Here is an 18,655-nt window from a genome sequence, read left to right on the forward strand (position 1 = left end):
TTTTTGAAATCATAATGTCAATTATGATCATGACAACAAATGCCTACTCATAATCTACCCAAATTTTGAACTGCTGATTCCCCTTTCCTGTAAATACAGCTAGCATATGAAGGTGTCACATTTTACAATTGACTTTTCGGAAAATAAAACAAGCGATACTAGGAAATGACTATGATAAACTGAACAGCTTTCTTAATGTGTAACAGAAATCTCAGAAAAAATGTAAATTTCAAGCAAGAACATTAAAAATATTGCAGACCAAATACCAAAGAATGATTGTTTACATTTAAATTATAATATTGACTTGATGATGGTGTAATTGTTTTCCATCCCTGCATCTAAATGGTAAAAAATTCAATTCACTTACTGGCTTGTAATGATTATACTAAAAGAAAAAAAACAGAAAAAAAGAAAAAAATCCAAAATGACCTATAGACTGCTTTGAGGAGGACTTGCTTTAATCGCAAAGAGTAACTTCAAAGAAAAGTCTCATACACAAAGGATCTTAGCACAGAAATCTAAATATCCATCAAGGAAATCACCTGCAAGAAAGTAAAAGCCTTATTGTGTTATGTACTATCTTTTTAGGATACCACCAATTTTTGATGACATGGGATTCACATGACAGGTGTTTAAGATACTATGGAAAGTAAGACTAGGTATGCCTAGTCTAAAGCCAATGCACACATTGGCTCGTTGTGCATGTGTGTATGTCTTTGTTCATAAAATATTCACTTTGGGCCACTGGATAATCCACACAAACCATTCAATACTCTCATCTGTAAAATGGGGGAAATATCTGTGAAAATCATTTCCCAGGATTACTGCCTAAATGAATTAGTTATTAAAGCACTTTTTAAAGAAAACGGTATCAATGAAAATTAACAATACTGAGCATTCTTCATTTCAGGTCTTTTAATAATAAAAGCTTATACAACTGACAAAGTCAATAAAGTAACTTTTTCTGGCTATCCAATAATTTACACATGGTTTAAAACAAGCTTTCCCTGTTAATTAATGTCAGTTTATAGAGCTCTGGAAAAATAAACAATCTTTAAGGAAAAGATTCATGTTCTATGCAATTAATAACCTCTCAATTTCTCCAAAGCCAGTATGATAATCCTGAAGGAAAATAATTCTCTTTATCCCTTAAAATTTAAAACTTAGTTTTAACCATATTTTCAGTAAGATTCTCATTGTGTACCAGCAATGGTAGTTCCTTAAAACACAATTTTTAAACATTTGCTTCTTTTCTACCCATAACACAGATACCGTATTTACATATTATCAGTAACACAGAGGATATCTTGGTGTAGAACATTTATTTATTTATTTCACGAAACACTCAAAGTTTAGGTCAGTGGGAAATAATTTTAATCAAAGAATTGTACATTTTCTTCCCACATATCTTGCTTTGTATTAGGAAATGACACTGCGATCCATTTCACTAAAATATTACAAAATATTTACAAGAAAATATTAAAATAACTCAAACACAAAAGGCAAGATGAGATAAAATAAACTGTTTTTTTCAGAAATCTCTACTCCAGTGCCCACCGCACACAAGAAGAGAATCAAAACAAGTAAGTAACAAAGATCCCCCTGATCACAAGTTTCCAAAGAATTGGAGAAGGGGAACAAATGGGATGAAGATGGTGGTATGAAAGGGAATGGATATTAGCAGCACTGCTTCAATAACCAATCTATTCTGAATGAAATAATCCTCTCTTATATGCAATAAATTCTGAACAAGGCTAAACTTTAGGATATTCTTGAACTGAAATTTAAAAATACCCTGACAGTGAAAGTCGCTCTTTCACTAAGTTTAGAAAGAGCCTCTTTCCCCACGAACCACTGATATGAACAGAAACCTGCTCTGGCATTAAAAGCTGTTACAGGAGCCCTTCCATCTCTTTCATGAAAGCTTCATAAACATCATCCTTAGTCTGCACTGAGACAGGAACAGATGGACCAGACTTGGGAGCTGCTTTGGCAAGAGGTACAGCAGAATCATCCTCTGACTTTCTTTGGGGAGCAGCAGTGGCCCCTTTATTCTCCCGACGTACCCTCAATGCAGTGGGCACAAATCGAGTGATCTCTGCCTTGGGATTAGTGATCTGTGGCTTGGCACTGATGGTTGCTGTTGCTTTCTTCTCAATGGTGGCTGCACTTGTATCATCCGCCTTGGGTCGCTGAATCAAGTTGGGTGGAGCACTTAAAACCCCTGGGTTCGGCAACGGAGCTGGTGGGAAAAGCCCAGGTGGGGCAGGTCCAAGTGGAGGCACCAAAGGTGGGCGCATCATGCCAGGACGAGGTGGAGGGATACCTAAATGAAGGAGAAAACGGGCAGATGAAGACACGAGGATAAACTGTTAACTACTATAAAGGATGTGAAAAACAGGTTGACAATTTTTTAAAAATTGGCAATTTACAGAAAATAAGCTAAAACCATGCTGCTTATTACTATCTGAAACTCAGGAATATGTTTTGATACTAAAGAATATTTTATTATGAATTAATATTCACTTTCAATCTGTACCCCTATACTTTGGTTTTCTTCCTGAGTAATGTACTAAATAAATAGAAAGTTAAACAGGGGCGCCTGGGTGGCTCAGTGGGTTAAGCCTCTGCCTTTGGCTCAGGTCATGATCTCAGGGTCCTAGGATCGAGCCGTGCATCAGGCTGTCTGCTCAACAGGGAGCCTGCTTCCCCCGCCTCTCTCTGCCTGCCTCTCCGACTACTTGTGATCTCTGTCAAATAAATAAAAGTTAAAAAAATAAAATGTTAAAAAAAAAAGTTAAATACAAAGTTGACAATACCAACTGGTTTCAAGTATGATTTCAAATTTGTCCAATTTCAGATCTGACAGCCCAAAACTTTATTCTAGCTGTACAGTGCAGATGCCATCAAGGCCAAGGTGGGGGGTTTGATCCTCCTGCATTATTTACTGATTTCTACACCACTCCTCCCCTGAAAAAGGTAACCCAACAGGCAGGAAATGGGAATTTTAACCATTAGGGGACATGGATGTAACTAATCATGGTATGTTACCACTATTGGAAAAGAATTCATGTCCTTTGATGATTCAGACATACCACTGTCATTTACCCAGAACTGCAGATTTAATTTTCTTCAAATGCCACTTTTAAGACCAAATATAAAATACCAAATTTTATTGAACTTAAGATACTACTGCTTATACCGACTCATAATTATTCCAGATACCACTAAAAGTCCAAGCTGGGGAGTTTAAGAGAAGGTTTTCACATTAAACCGGGACAGTGTAATGAACTGGAAATATACCTACCACATGTAATAAGAGCACAAGGGGCAATCTGCCTTTTATTTTCAAACTTTAACTCTGTACTCATGCAAATATATGGAAATACGTGGAATAACTTCACAATTGCTTCCCCCTCCCCAAACGCTCTACTCAAATGGAGAATTTTATCCAAAGTGGTCTCTGCCTGGGGAAAGTCCCTCACAGGACAGGTAGAATCCAGTGCACATACCCTGTGGAAGAACTCAACTTCAACCTAGGCCAAAAAGCAATTAAAAAACATCATTTTAGGATACCCCTTGATTTTAGGAAACTAAAATGTGAAAATATGTCTTAGAGCAGATGAAATATATAGTGGTCAAGTTTTTGTACTAGAAATCAAAAGGTTCACCTGGAGGAGCAGGGGGAGGTAGCCTTGGTGGGGGTCCCCGAGGAGGAGGGCCAGGAGGCAGACCTGGAGGTGGACCTGGGGGAGGGCCGGGGGGTCGGCCTGGTGGTGGGCCTGGAGGCAAAAGTCGGGGTAAAGGCCCTCGGAGTCCTGGCATTCCAGGTGGTCTCAGGAATGGAGGAGCTCCTGAAAAGAGAAAAATGACAAATTAAGAGACATACATAAGAAGTCATAACTTGGTATAAAGATAACTCAAGTGTGGTCTGACTTGGCATTTTAATTTGAAATCAGGTAACTTCAAAAACTGATCAAAATGTAGGTGGAAAAAGAATTCATTCAACAAATATCTGAGTACCAGAGACATGGAACTGGATTTGTTACAGATCATTTCTTTTTATTTGCCCGTACTGACAAAAAGCATAGCTTCTTCTTCTTCTTCTTTTTTTTAATAGCTCAGCTATGTTGGGCTAGGAACTGTATAAAGAAAATAATTCTTAAACGGGCTCTTAAAAGCTGAAAATGGAATATAAAGCAGGGTGCTTTAAGGAATCCCCCTGAAACACAGGAAGACATAGCAAGGATGACTGAAGATGACTTAAGACTGGTAATGTGCTTTTGCAAGACCAATCAGAAAAGAATGAACTCAAGTGAAGAAAACCTAACTTGACAACTACAGGATGAAAGATTATAAAATCCTAAGTAACTAAGAAGTTCAAATTTCAAATAACCTTCTCATTCTTACATGCCAAAGATTATATTAATACTGATTCCTTTTGTTTCTAAAGACCGACATCCAACAATTACCAACCAAAGAAGGATGCCTGTTAGTATTTACTGTGCCCTAGTCCCATTAGCCATCAATTTAGAATTGGGTCAACTTGTCATATTAAAAAACAGTACGAAAGAAAACACCAGTTTCCTATCCAGTTTCTGCCTGTTAACCTCAACTACATGACCCTGAAAAGAGAAGAGCTTTGGAGAAAAAGATGGCTGTCAGAAGTACTATGAACTGTGAATAGTGCTGTAGGAAAAAATGAACTGTACTTATCCTTTTATCTCTTAGTGACTTATACTAGGAGAAAACAAAACATCGATTCCAATGATGTATATTTTTGGAATGTCTTCATCACTCTGATCACAGGTAGACTTGGTTATTTCCTCACAGTGTAGCAGTGCTGACTTACCTGGAGGTGGTCCAGGAGGAAGGCCGGTGGGAGGTCCAGGAGGCCGTAAGGGTGGAGCCGGGGGTGGTCCAAGAGGAGGCGGTCCTGGCATGGGAGGTGCTTGAATCTGAGAAGGAGGAACAGACTGTGGGGGGGCTTGCTGCTGTGAAGAAGCAGTAGACGTGCCATCAGAAAGAGATTCCTCTTTATGCTGTTTTTGTGATTGCTTTTCTGCTTCAGAATCATCAGAATCATCTTCGTCATCATCCTCTGAAAATTCTTCTACTTCTCGTCCCTCCTCGGGGATTTCCTGACCTAAGAGAAATATTAAACCAGTTAAATGGAGTTGATTCATTTTTTACAGCCCACAAAATAGTGATGCCTGAAGACACGTCCTCAATTAAGTGCTTCCTTAAAATGAACACCTGAAGAGCCTTCTTCAATAAACTACTTGGATGTGGAGCAATCAAACAGTATTCTACTCATCTGTGCTAGTGGAGTACCGTGAAACAAGCTCGGGCTTTAGAACAAGATGGACCTGGATTTAAATGCCAGTTTAACCACTTACTAGTTGGGTAACTTTGGGTAGCTTAGTCTCCAAATGTCTCCAAACCGTAACTTTTGTAAAATAAGGATTTGTTACTCACTTCAGGGTTGCTGAGATACTAAATGGGAAAATGTACATAAAGGAACTGGCAGGAAGAAATACTTGAAAGGTGATTTGATTACTCTTCTCCCTGTCTCACCTGCCATTCGAAGCATCATGGCTTGAAGAGGAGTCAGCTCCTTCATGTTCTTCTTTTTCTTCCTTGATTTTCCAGGCATATCTGCAAATCTTACACTAAGACCTAAGGGGTGGAAGGAGACAATGGGGTGGATTAGGAACAACAAAATTCAGCAAATGAACACTATATAATACTAGAAAGCACTAGATAGGACTGCTGCCCACTATTTGGCAGAAATTAAGTGCTGGGAAGAGTCAGACATATAAAAGAGTCTAAGAAGTGCCAACTGGTTGGTAAACATACGCTATTGTGATTTAAGATCTATAAAATTCAAACAATACTATAATAATTTTATGCCAGTTAAATTGGAACATCCAGATAGAATAATAGACATTTAGAAAAATATAAACCATAAAAATTGGCCACAGAAGTGATAAGACCAGAACCTATAAAATTGAAATGGTAGTTAGAAATCTATTTTTAACCTGGCCCAAATAATTTTATAAGGAAGTTCAGCCAAACATAAATAGAAATTTCCTGTAAAAGGGCACAGAAAAGATGGAATGCAATCCAGACTAATGAAGCCCAGCACAACCTTGATTCCAAAACTAACCTACTGTAAAATACAGATGACTGTTGAACATGGGTTTGAACTGAGGGGATCCACTTACACATGGGTTTTTGTGATAAATATAGTATAGTACCGTGACTGTATTTCCTCATGAATTCTCAACATCATTTTCTTTTCCCTAGTGAAGTTTACTGCAAGAATGTAGTATATAATACATGCAACATACAAAACGTGTGTTAATCGACAGTTTATCTTAACAGTAAAACTTCTGGTCAACAATAGGCTGTTAGTAGTTAAGTTCTGGGGAACTTGAAAGTTATGCATGGATTTTTAATTGTGTAGAAGGTTGGTGCTCCTAACCCCTGTGCTGTTCAAGGGCCAATTTTATAACCATATTGAATCCAACAGTGTTTTAAAAGAAAAACACATCATAAACATTTAGGGTTGGTCCCAGAAATGCAAGATAAGGTTGAACGTTAGAAAAGCCATGAATATAGTTCATTATAATAAACAACTTAAAGAAAAACCATAACAGCATCTGAACAGATACTTAAACATATTTACAACAAAGAAAACTTAGCAAACTAAGACTGGAAGGGACATTTTTTTAAACTCGATAAATGAAGCTATCCGCTATTAAACATCTTGCTAAATGGTTCAACATTAGGAGAAGTCTTAGTTGGTAAACATTTACAAAGTTACACATGGGCAGGGCTTTAGTTTTCTCTTCTTTGTATCCTTTGTCCAGGAAAATTCCTTGCACATAGTAAAAACTCAGTGTAAATATTAGATAAATGTCAAATCCTAGTAGGAGAGCCACATTAAACACATGTACATTGGTGAGTACACGTAAGTACCACAAGGTGGCAGAAAAAGAGAAAAATGAGGCAAAGGATCACACAATGCCAGAGAAAAATGAAGATGCTGTGGCTTTAAGGACTTTCAACTTTGTAGTACAGGCTTCTATGTAAGTCCTAGATAATTCTTCATCACCAGCTCTATGCACCCTGTTAAGATAGCTTTTGGTTTGCAACCATGACTCTTTTTTTAAGATTTTATTTTTTTATTTGAGAGAGAGACAGAGAGAGCAAGAGCGGGAAGGAGAGGGAGAAGCAGGCTCTCCACAGAGCAGGGAGCCCAAAATAGGGCTCCATCCCAGGACCCTGGGATCATGACCTGAGCCAAGGCAGACGCTTAACCAACTGAGCCACTGAGGTGCTCCCGAAACCATGGCTCTTAAGAAATATCAGGACAAAGATTTGTCATCATTACAAATACGAACATTAGTAGTATTACAACCGCATAAATATGGTGGTGTAGGCTACAAAACCAATTTCTTTCTTTTTTAAAAAAATCTTATTTGGGGCACCTGGGTGGCTCAGTGGGTTAAGGCATCTGCCTTCGGCTCAGGTCATGATCCCAGGGTCCTGGGATCGAGCCCCGCATCAGGCTCTCTGCTCAGCGGGGAGCCTGCTCCCCACCCCCCCCTCGCTGCCTGCCTCTCTGCCTATGAAATAAATAAATAAAATCTTTAAAAAAAAAATCTCATTTATTTTAGAGACAGAGAAAGCACACACCTACATGTACACGCAGGGGGAAGGACAGAGGGAGAGGAAGACTGCGTTGAAGGCAGAGCCCCACGCAGGGCTTGACCCCACAACCCTGAGATCATGACCTGAGCTGAAATCAAGAGCTGTAACACAACCCACTGAGACACCCAGGCATCCCTACAAAAACAATCTTAAAAGAAACTCTAAGACTACCAAGGTGTGACAGATCATATATTTTCTATTGTTCAGTATCTATCACGAATCTTAAAAATTTTCTTGATGAATGTCATAATGACTTTTTAAAAGTACAAGTAACTCAATCTAATCTTATAATAATCAAATGGACATATATCATACATTATGGATGCTTCCATTAGGTCATGATTCCACTCGCAGGTGTAGCTAAATTATAATTACGGTCTGGGCTGATGTGAGACAAAATGAACACAAAAAATTTAAATGGCTTTAAATATAAATAAGCAGACTTATCAAAAAACAATAATGTGACTATGGCTTTCTCAATATGGTTATGTGGTTATTCTCCTTTTTTCTTATTCAAACCCACAAATGTCCACCAAGTATTACATGTCCAGAACTTTTAGAGACTTTTGATGTAAGAATGAATAGAGCTGTGATGCTTCTTTTCAAGGTGCTCACAAATACTTTCAAACATGCATTAATAAATCAGGACCTTCAACTTGTGTGCTACTTATGGATCAAGCCATGGAACTTTCATTTGCACAAACCTGACTTTTTTTCCTCATTGTTGTCTCTCTCGTTATCATCACGGTGCACAAACTCATCCCCTTCACTTTCTCCATCTGATCGGTCAGTGTCGCTGTCATCAGTACTGTCATCATGCTTATCTTGATCCATGTCCTCAGGATACCCGTCATCTTCACTGGTGCTGGAAACATCATCATCATGGCCCCGTTGAGCTGAGACGGAGAAGGGATCAGGAAACAAAGATGATTGGACCCTGCTCTATATGGTATACCAAAGCACAGAGAATTGTGCTATTTAAGTCAGAGTAACTTCATTATGTAAAATGATTCTGTATATGACAGTTCTTCACACAGTCTGACAATATTTCCATTTGGTAACAGTTTCTTTTAAATCTTTTCTAAAAAAATAAAAGCCTAATTTAAAACACAATAAACACTTCTGTACTACTTTACGTATGCTGCTTTTACTTGGGTGAATTCTATGATTTATCCATCTTGTTATATGTACATGTAAACCTTTTTCCTGTACATGTAAACCTATTTCCCAAGTTCTGAGGACAGTGAACCAGTGTTAAACAGGGCCAACAAAAAAAAGGACAGCGGAAAGGTCACAAGAGCAAAAGGAACAGTCACTCCTTACCAAGTTCCGGGCTATATAACATGTCTTCATCCCGCCTACGAGGGGGAAGATCTAGGGCAAAGCCCACTTTACGGCCATACATTTGCAAGACTTGAGGAGGTGGTGGACCAGGGGGAGGACCAGGAGGTTTTCTGCCAGGGGGCAAACGTGGCACACCATGTCCAAGAAGAGGAAGTATAGAAACTGCCCGTGTTGGAGGTCTGAAAGAAAATTCCACAATAATCACATTCACAGTAATGAGGTATTTATTTCCTCTTCTAAAATATTTTCAAGGGATTTCTTACTTTACATTTACTCAAGTGAGGCATCGCTTACGTTCACACTGCCTTTTAATTCCCACTGCAATAATTTTGGGACTGGACAGTTAAAAGGTACTTTTAAGAAGTGCTATTTAATTATGCTACTGCTTCCTTACCCATAGGCTGAAGTCTTTTTAAGGATGGAGGGTGGCTGGGCACCAGGAAGTGGAATGTCCTGGATCAAGATGTTGGAAGGAGCATGTGGCATATCTGGCAAGGGAATGCTCTCCACTTCCACATGCTGAGCATTCTGAAACAGAGAAAAAAGTTCAATAGTATTAGTGCAATCCACAAACTCAACACTAAAAATTCAGTATCTGCTGTTTCATAACCTGGATTTGCTTCCCACCAAAACAAGTATCAGGGAAAAACAATCCAAAGTCGGTCAATGAATGGAAAAAAATCCCTATCACCTTTAAAAGAAACAAAACTCAGCTGTTTTTCTCCCATCATTAACTTATCCTTTTGGGTTATGGTCTGAAATAGCTGTTTATAGAAATCCAACTGTTAAAAGTGTCTAGGACCAAAGCCACTCTATTAAATATTCTGGATGATAAACAGCATTTATCAACTGACTTAGAAATAATATATATTCAGTAGTAGAGCTTGGGTTTCTAAAATTAGTCTGCTGAATTTCTGCCACATACTAGCTGTATGACTAAGCAAGTTCCTTAGTTTCCTTATCTGTAAAATGGGACCTATACTACTTACTTTGCAAAAAATGATACAATTAGGTTTATTTTTTTTTTTTTACTTTTTTGGACAAAATTCACAATTAAATATATATATTGGGTTTAAAAAAATATTTTATTTATTTATTTGACAGAGAGAGATATCACAAGTAGGCAGAGGCTGGCAGAGAGAGAGGGGGAAGCAGGCAGGCTCCCTGCTGAGCAGAGAGCCTGATGCAGGGCTCCATCCCAGGACCCTGAGATCATGACCTGGGCCGAAGGCAGAGGCTCAACCCACTGAGCCACCCAGGTGCCCCTAAATTCTGAGTTTTGACAAATGCATACAGTTCACACTTCTCAATCAATCCCTAAAACAATCCCAAAGCAAATACTTTCATACATGCTTTCATCTGGAAATGGAAATCCTAACAAATGGAATCCTAACTATCAAAGAAATTCAACATGCTTTGAGATTTATGTTAAAAAATTTTTTCTTAATCCCATGTTGTTTTGAGTATTAGTAGAGCATTCCTTTTCATTGTTGAGTATATGCAATTTTACAAATATACTAGTTTGTTTATCCATTATCCTATTAATGGACATCTAGACTATTTCCAGTTTTTGGCTATTACTGTGTTGGCAGATGGATTAATTGCTCTTGTAAGTACGTAGCATTAAATTTGCTGGTTCATGGGATAGGTTTAGTTTGACAAGAAATTGCCAAGAGGAAGAAGTTCATCATGACCAGTTCTCCCATTAACAATTTTTTTTTAAAAATTTATTTATTTGACTGAGAGAGAGAGAGAGCGCACAAGCAGGTGGAGTAGCAGGTGGAGGGAGAGGAAGAAGCAGGATCCCTGCTGAGTAAGGAGCCTGACACGGGGCTCGATCCCAGGACCTGGGATCACAACCCGAGCCGAAGGCAGATGCTTAACCAACTGAGCCACCCAGGCACCCCTCCCATTAACAATTTTAAGAGCAAATCTAAACATAACATTTTAGTTTATCTCTCTAAAGAAACTTGATTACCTTGACAGCATCAAAATATTGGCTAAGTTGCGCCCTTTTCTGTTCATATTCTACTTCTAGCTTTCTCAGTTCTTTGTAAATATCTGGATTCTCTTTTTCATAGAGTCGTAGGATACGTTCAAAGGTTTCACGCAGCTTTTTACGCTTGTCTTTCAGCACCTTCTCGTTTAACTGTGGTTGCTGCACCGGGTTAAACTCTGAGAGAAAAGAGCAGATATTGAAATCCAACACAAAAAGTCACTTCATTTAGGTATCAGCTCTATCATTTAATAAAATCTCCTTACACACTACAACTTCTAAAAAGGTTTCAGACTAGGTATACACTTTTAAAGTTTTATTAAAAAGAAGTGCAACAGATATTTGATACTCTACCCTTTTAAAGATAAGCCATTAATTTTATTTTCTCTTCTGAGAAAAGTCTAACATTACCTAATTGATTTTCATCATCACTGTAATAAAAATCAATCTTCATTCCTTTATGCTAACAACTTGGTATTGTGAGGCTTCAGTCAGACCTAACTGTGCCATTTAATTCTGAGATCTTAGGCACTTGAATTGTCATCTTTAGCTTCTTCATCTGGGAAATGGGGACATCAATACTTACTTCACAACGAAACTCTGATGACTGAACGTGATCACAAAATATCCAGTGGTGTCTAGTTTGCCACTTTTCATTATTTTTTATAACAAACTGCTGTTCTCTAATTACCATACAATCTTTTCTCTTTCCATGTGTTCAACACGGGGCTTAATTTCAGGTCTTTTGCCCCAAAAGGGATTGCTAGCACAAGACTCCCAAGCTTGCCTGGTCAATTATACCTTCTTCCCTACATTCCCCTCCCCAGTGACTGACTCAGAGATCAACTGGCACATGATCCAAATTGAAACCAGATCCTTTCCTGAGACTTTAAATGTGGATGTAAGAGTGAAGCTTATAGGAGGAAGAAAATAAATCTCAAGCTTGACCTTGTTTCCCACTAATTCTTTACCCATTTTCCACTTCCAATCCCAAGAAGTTCATTAGTAATATGCTGAATGAAGCTAATAAGAGATCAGACCAGACAGATGAACAGTCTTAATAATGATAGCCGTGCTTGCTAGGAGAGTTTCCTCTGGGATTTGCCAATTATGGGAGTCAATGTATTTATTTTTTTTGCCTTAACTAGTTTGAGTTTCATAAATTACATAAGGTTTATACATTATAATTACAGCCTTGATGAACAGTTCCCTTCTCCCTTTTCCTTTTTTTTTTTCTTTTAACAGATAACAAGTTTAATTATCTTCTTCCCTACCTCCTTCTACTTTGGTGATTTATTCCAAAGGTAGTCTTACATGACATACTATTCTCAGTGTGATTAATAAAAATGTTGAATGCCTGAGTTTTAATCCCAGCTTGCCAATTCCTAAAAGCATGACTGTGAGGAAAGTTTCTCTCTCTGTGCCTGAGTTTCCTCACCCATAAAATAGGGGTAATACACCTACCTAAAAATTGTAACGTGGAAAAAAACTGATGCTTAGCAAGACAAGAGCTCAATAAACCCCTGTTACTCCTATTATCTCCTTTTTAAACCACATGAATCAATCTGAAGTAATCTACTAGGTCTTGACGCCCTAGGGATAACAACTGCCCGTAGTAATATTTAAACCAGAGGCAACAAATGGGATCAGTAACAGCTGAATTGGGAACAATTTGGGATCATGCAATCTGACCCAGAACTCTTGCCTAGGCTAAATGCATGAGCTGTGCTACATTATTTAAGAGAGCACACTATATACTATATACTATAACCCCACACAGCTGAATTTTTTTTTAACCCATTTAATGTAACGCTGAAATCCACTGTACCTCTTTCACTTACTATCTGATTTTTGGCAAGCCACTTAAACTGAGTAACTTCTGAAAACAAAACCTGCCAAAATCATTTCATTGTGCAAAAAAAGAGAGGGCAGAAAAATTTAAAATTCTAGTATTAAAAAATGGGTATTTGTGGGTTGAGCTAAAATTTCCAGTGGCAGCATCACAGACAATTCTCAAGCAACTCAGATGCAAGGAAAGATAACATGCAGTTATCTTGTGATTCCAGTTATGACAAAAGCAGTGATACTGAAAATGCATATGAAGAAATGAGTAAAATTATTCAAAGAAATGTGAAAAAAGAGAAATCCCAATGATACATATGATATTCTATAAAATTAGATTTTAAGTATTTCATGATTTCTTCTACCACCTTAGTGGGTCAATTGTCTTTGATGTTCGCGCTGGAAAAAATGGAGAATTGATAAATTCATGGTAGTCTAATATTTAGATTTACACGGTAGGTGTCAACATTAAAAAAAAACCCCAAAACTCCAGGTTTCAGTCTTTTCTCAATAACTAGTTCAAGCTAAATAACGGCATTCATCTAACTCTAGAGGAGATCCCCAGAGTGCAATTGCTCCCCATCACTCCATTTTGTCTGACACTAAAACTAAATCCAAGTGTCAAATGTTTTCATGCTTTTTCTGTTATTCTCATGCCTATGCTGCTTTGTCATTACCTGCTTGCCTGCCTCTGTGTATCAGACTGTTAGTCTTGCTCTAAAATCTAGCCTTTTAAAATAAATTTTTACCCATTTCATCCAATTTCTCCATGTCCCGGATAATCTGCTTGGGATCCTTCATCTTCAAAACTGCAGCTCGTACCATCATGCGCTGTTTTTTGTTCTTAGGAAAAAAAGAGCACTATGTCAAGAAACTGGACATTCCTGAGTTTTTATTTCAATTTGCATCAAGAATCTACTGAAACTGAAGTTGAACTTTTCCTTGGTTTCTGATCACTTGTTTCAACTACCATAACCAAGGCTACATAATTTTTGGCTCTCAAAAAATGTTTTAACTTTACACAAAAAGATAAACACTATTTATTATGTGAATTTTCTCAGGCAAGTATTTCTTTAAATTTTGTGGTATCGTAAGCAGTTACTTAAAAAAAAATTAAGATTTTTTTTTAGGGCTAAATTCTAAAATTATTAACTAAAGAAAAGTTTTGCAGGATTTGATGCTAAACAATGAACCAGGAAAACCCAGTTAAAAACTATTAAAAATCTGCAATCTTTCAGTGTGTTAAAGAGTGATACTAAAAAGTAAATACTGTCTTATTCTGGAAGAACACTTTGCCACAAACTCAGTGGCTACATAATGAGGAAAATGAACCCACAGAACCATTTAGAATCACATTTATTTCCATTCACTAATTCAGTTGCTTTTAACAAAGCTATATGCTTTAACAGAAAAAAAATTCCTTTCAAAGATATTTAACTCAGTGAGAAAGATAATCAAATATATAATGTTATGATAACCATCATGAGCTTATCTGCAAAGTTACTTCAGTCAAGTTTCCAAGTATAGCATTTTGGCTTAATAAATTTTATCGTTTGTTGTAAGAAGCATGAAGTATCTTTTCTGACAAATAATTGTAAATATTGTTTGGAAATCTGCTAATCCCAAATAATAAGATGTGCCAAACATCACTTAAGACTAATAAGATGCTTCTGAAATCCTACCTTCTTTAATTCTCTCTTCCGGGCTTCTTTTCCTTTAAGAGAGAGAGAAAATATAAAACTTTTCAAATCTTGAACGCTAGCATTTTGTCCAACTTAATACAGGTAACAATAATGTGGGAGGCTATCCTGTCCATTGCAGAATATTTAGCAGCATCTATGGCCTCTATCCACCAGATGCGAACAGCAACCCTTAATTGTGCCAACCAAAATCTTGAGAAATTTTTGTTGTAAGCTCGCAAAACTAATCTGTCCAAAATTTCAAATACAAAAAGAAAGTTTCAAGCCAATTCCACTTCTCAAGTCAATCAAATTAAAAAATGGGTCTTAATTTTTTTGCATGCTTAAAGTTTTCATCATGTGCCCACAACAACACCAGATAACTTTATACAACTGACACCTAGCAATGCTGACTTTATAATTAAGACGTAACAGATTCTCTAGTGTTTGCAAATTTATCACTCCTCTTGTTTATCATTCCACACTAATGGACACTTACGGGCTTGGTCTGTGGGGTTCATAAATTTTCCACTCTTGGTGGATGATGTCGATCTCCGTCCCATGTTGACAATTTGTATGGTTTACTTGTTTATTAAAACAGAAAAACAAAAAAACCTGCAAAGACAAAGTAATAGCTTATTCTTCTAATATTTACAGAACTTCTTCCTTTTTATATTATGAAATTTCTTTCTACCAATCTCTTGAAAAGTAACATTCCTTTAATTATTAACTTTTTTTAAAAGATCACAGACCGACTCTGAAACTAAAAAAAAAAAAAATCAGAAAATGCTTCAACATGGATAAACCATGAATATGAAGCCATTAGTCCTTTCCCTACACCCTTCCTTTGTTTACATGTAGGGTGAAAGAGGAATAAAAAGGAAATGGAGGTAATGATGTGGGTTGAATAATAAATGTCACCCTTGTCCCTCTCCATGGTTTTTCTTCACATGTATTCACAACATCTGTAAGATAGTAAAAACTCATTAACTTAAACCTGCTTAATTCAAGTTTAGTTCTAATTCACATATAATTCTTGATTCTCAAGAGCTTAAAACATAACTAAAAGTGCAAATATTAAAAATCGAAGTATTACATGAAGGAGTGTCCAAAAACGTCCAGACACATATTTTTCTACTAGTACCTACTTAGCTCCCGATTTCTAATTTTTTATGGTAACTGAAAGGGATGACTACCTGAGAAAAAAAGCTTTGCAAGTCTAAATTTTTATTACCCTAAGATACTATTATATTACTCCTTTCTCTTATTTCAATTGTTTAACTTTTAAATACTTATTCTTCCCAATAATAAAGTTGACAAATTTACTTCCTTTTGAAAGTAGACTTTTAAAGGGTGTGAAAGGGAAGATCATGAGGTGTACCCCATACAATTAATTATACCTTTCCTTTTGTAAGAAAAGTTCATTAGTTAATGCCTCTTTCAGCAAGCGTTCAAATGTCTCCATTTCTGCTAAATGCTTCAGAGTTGTTCCAGGGGCAACTAATTTATCCTGCCCAGGATTTCCTTCTCAGAAAACCCGGGGAGTGGGGGAGAAGGGAGGCCGAAACACAACTGGTATAATAAATAAAGGCTCTCCTGTCTTTGATGGCCTGTTACCATTTTTGCTGTTCTCTCTCAATTATCCTCGGGCTCCTGTTTTGACCGTCTTCTCCCACAAGGGAAACAAAGGACAGACAGGAATTACAGAGAATTTCTACAGAAGACCACGGAGGCTTAGTCTGCACAAACTACTTTTTGCCCCAAAGCAGAAACGGCAGGGAAATCGGGCCACAGAACCGAAGAGGCTGCAGTGGGACGGGGCCCAGATCCACCAAGAGAAGCAACAGCAGCAGCAACTGCCGAAACCATAGCGACGGTTGACCCTGACTCGAGGTACAAGAAGACGTCAAATCTAAAGCAACCGGTCAACGAGCACAGGCAGGAGGCGGCGCTAACCGACTCGGGTGAACAGCTGCTTAACTGCTGGAAGCCGCGCGGCCCCTGGCTCCAAGATCCCCCGGTCCGTGACCAGGTAGACCCAAGCCGCGAAGAGGAAGAACCGGGCAGAGGGGCCTGGCGTCCCCGAGGCAACTGAGCGAGCCCGGGGCTGGCGGGAAAAGATGAAGGAACGGAGTGAAACAATTCTGCACACTCACACTTCTGCTGGACTCCTGGCACTGCGAGAAGCGGGGAGGGGACGATTCTCGGCCTCTTCTACCTCGTAGGGGCCTTCACCTCTGTGTGCCGGTCAGCCACCCAGCCACCGCCATCTTGAAAGCTCGCGCCCCTCCGCCATCCTTACGTCACTTCCTATGCCTAAGGACTGAAATCTTAAGTGTTTCTCCGCCCTGGCACCATAGAGAGTAACCAAGAACTCTCGGACCAGAGTCTCTTCCGCTACAAATCGGTACCGAATTGGTTGATGATCTGCTAAGATCCCGCCCCCAGGGAGCGGAACCGCGCTGATTGACACTTCTTTAGGTCAATAGAAAGAAGAAAAACGAAGCGGGTCGGATAGGTGATTGGCTGATGGGAAGACTGCCCGAGACAGTTTGACTCAATTTCCGGAAGTTGCGTTTATAGGGCTGAATGAGAGTGGCTGATTCCAGTTGGGGAGCGGTTTTGCAGTGTCTGTAGGCTGGAGTTGTATTAGTTTTTGGATTTCGTTTTTTTCGTGATGTGAGCGAGCGCGATCTCTATCAAACAGAGAGTGTCTGTTTGAAAATGGATCCCTGAACATTTGCTACTGCACTTGTTGCGCTTTCCTAGCGTCAAGCCCGTCTGCAAGTTTACAGGCACACACAACATAGACCTGAGCAAAGGGATCAGGTCGCGTGTTGGAGTCCCAGATTGTTCATCTACGAGAAATTACAGTAATTTCAATGAGTTTTTTGAGAAGGAGATGTGGGGATACACGTGCAGTCAGTTTTAAATTTACGAGTGTGAGGTTGCTTTATATTGGCTGCTTTTCCCTTTTGGTCTTTTCACCAGCTAGAAGTCCTTTATGATGTCACTATATGTACATACAGATTATCACTTAGGTCTAGTCTTAGTCCTTCCCTTCACTTCTCTCCACTCTTGGTCTAAGACTCTTATCCTGTCTTTTCCCCTTAAGGGTAAGTTTAATATTTAAACATTATACTTTAAAGAGATACCTTTGGTTATTTCTGATCTTACTATCCCTTCTAGGAAACTATGTTAGGTATCGGTCAGTTCTTACTGTCAATTATAAATGCTCCAAAATATTGAAGGAGATACACATTAATTTTTAACAACAGAATATTTTAAATGTGCACTTAAACATTTAAGATGAGTTCCTTACCTAAACTAACCTTTGTCTTAGAAAATTCTTAATTTGGTTTTAGACCGAATTTTGAGTCCCAGAAAGAGCAATAACAAGGCCTTGTAGTTTAGAACTTGTAAGTCAGGTAATAAAATTTAATTTTGGAGATGAACTAATTTAGTTTTGCAACTAATTTTAAGAAGCAGTGACGGAAGAGAAAAATTAAGAGTGCATTTGAAAAATTGGAGTCTTTGATCTAGCTTAATTTTTAAGATATGCTGAGTTTTTAAAATTTCAACACATTTCTTGTACTAAGATGCAAAAATCAATTATAACAAACACATTCTTACATCAGCAACTTATTAATGGTTATGTAAGTAGAACCCAAAAGTCACAATGGGGAGTCATTAGTTGGTGAAAGATTTAGAAAACACTGTGTCTGCAGAAATTAACTGAACCATTAGGCCTCCTTAGCCTCTGGATTTTTCTGAAATCAGGTATTTAGTGAAATGAGGCACCTAAAGTTCTATGTAGCAAGGACAGCTTCATTATGCTAGTATAGAAAAGGAAGCTTCATTTTTCTGAAAACTCATATAATAAATTATGACTCTCTTTTAAATGACAAATTCCTAAAAGAGTAACAGCTTCCTCCCCTGCATCCCAAACGTATTTTATGCATGTGTCGCTGGGATTTGCACGTTTGTTTTTTTTTAATGTTCCAGAGTGTTCAAACATTCCTGTGAGGAATATTTAAGCATCTCACCACAGTTGGTCAGGGCTGACTGCAATTAT

At 38.0% G+C, this 18,655-nt stretch overlaps 1 protein-coding gene across 1 annotated transcript; it reads right to left on the minus strand.

The window, feature by feature from the left end:
• Positions 1-442: 442 nt before the first annotated feature.
• WBP11 (WW domain binding protein 11) lies at positions 443-16,885 on the minus strand. Its single transcript, XM_080810351.1, has 12 exons — positions 16,737-16,885; positions 15,080-15,195; positions 14,584-14,615; positions 13,651-13,744; positions 11,042-11,238; positions 9,458-9,591; positions 9,043-9,242; positions 8,424-8,615; positions 5,578-5,679; positions 4,853-5,146; positions 3,672-3,854; positions 443-2,326 (listed from the first exon to the last, which is right to left on the minus strand). Exons 2-12 carry the CDS (start codon positions 15,141-15,143, stop codon positions 1,893-1,895), a joined length of 1,926 nt encoding a protein of 641 aa, XP_080666477.1. The 5' UTR covers positions 15,144-15,195; positions 16,737-16,885; the 3' UTR covers positions 443-1,892.
• Positions 16,886-18,655: the final 1,770 nt, after the last annotated feature.

The sequence above is a fragment of the Martes martes genome (assembly GCF_963455335.1).
Source record: "Martes martes genome assembly, chromosome: 8".
In the NCBI taxonomy this organism is placed as follows: Eukaryota; Metazoa; Chordata; class Mammalia; order Carnivora; family Mustelidae; genus Martes; species Martes martes.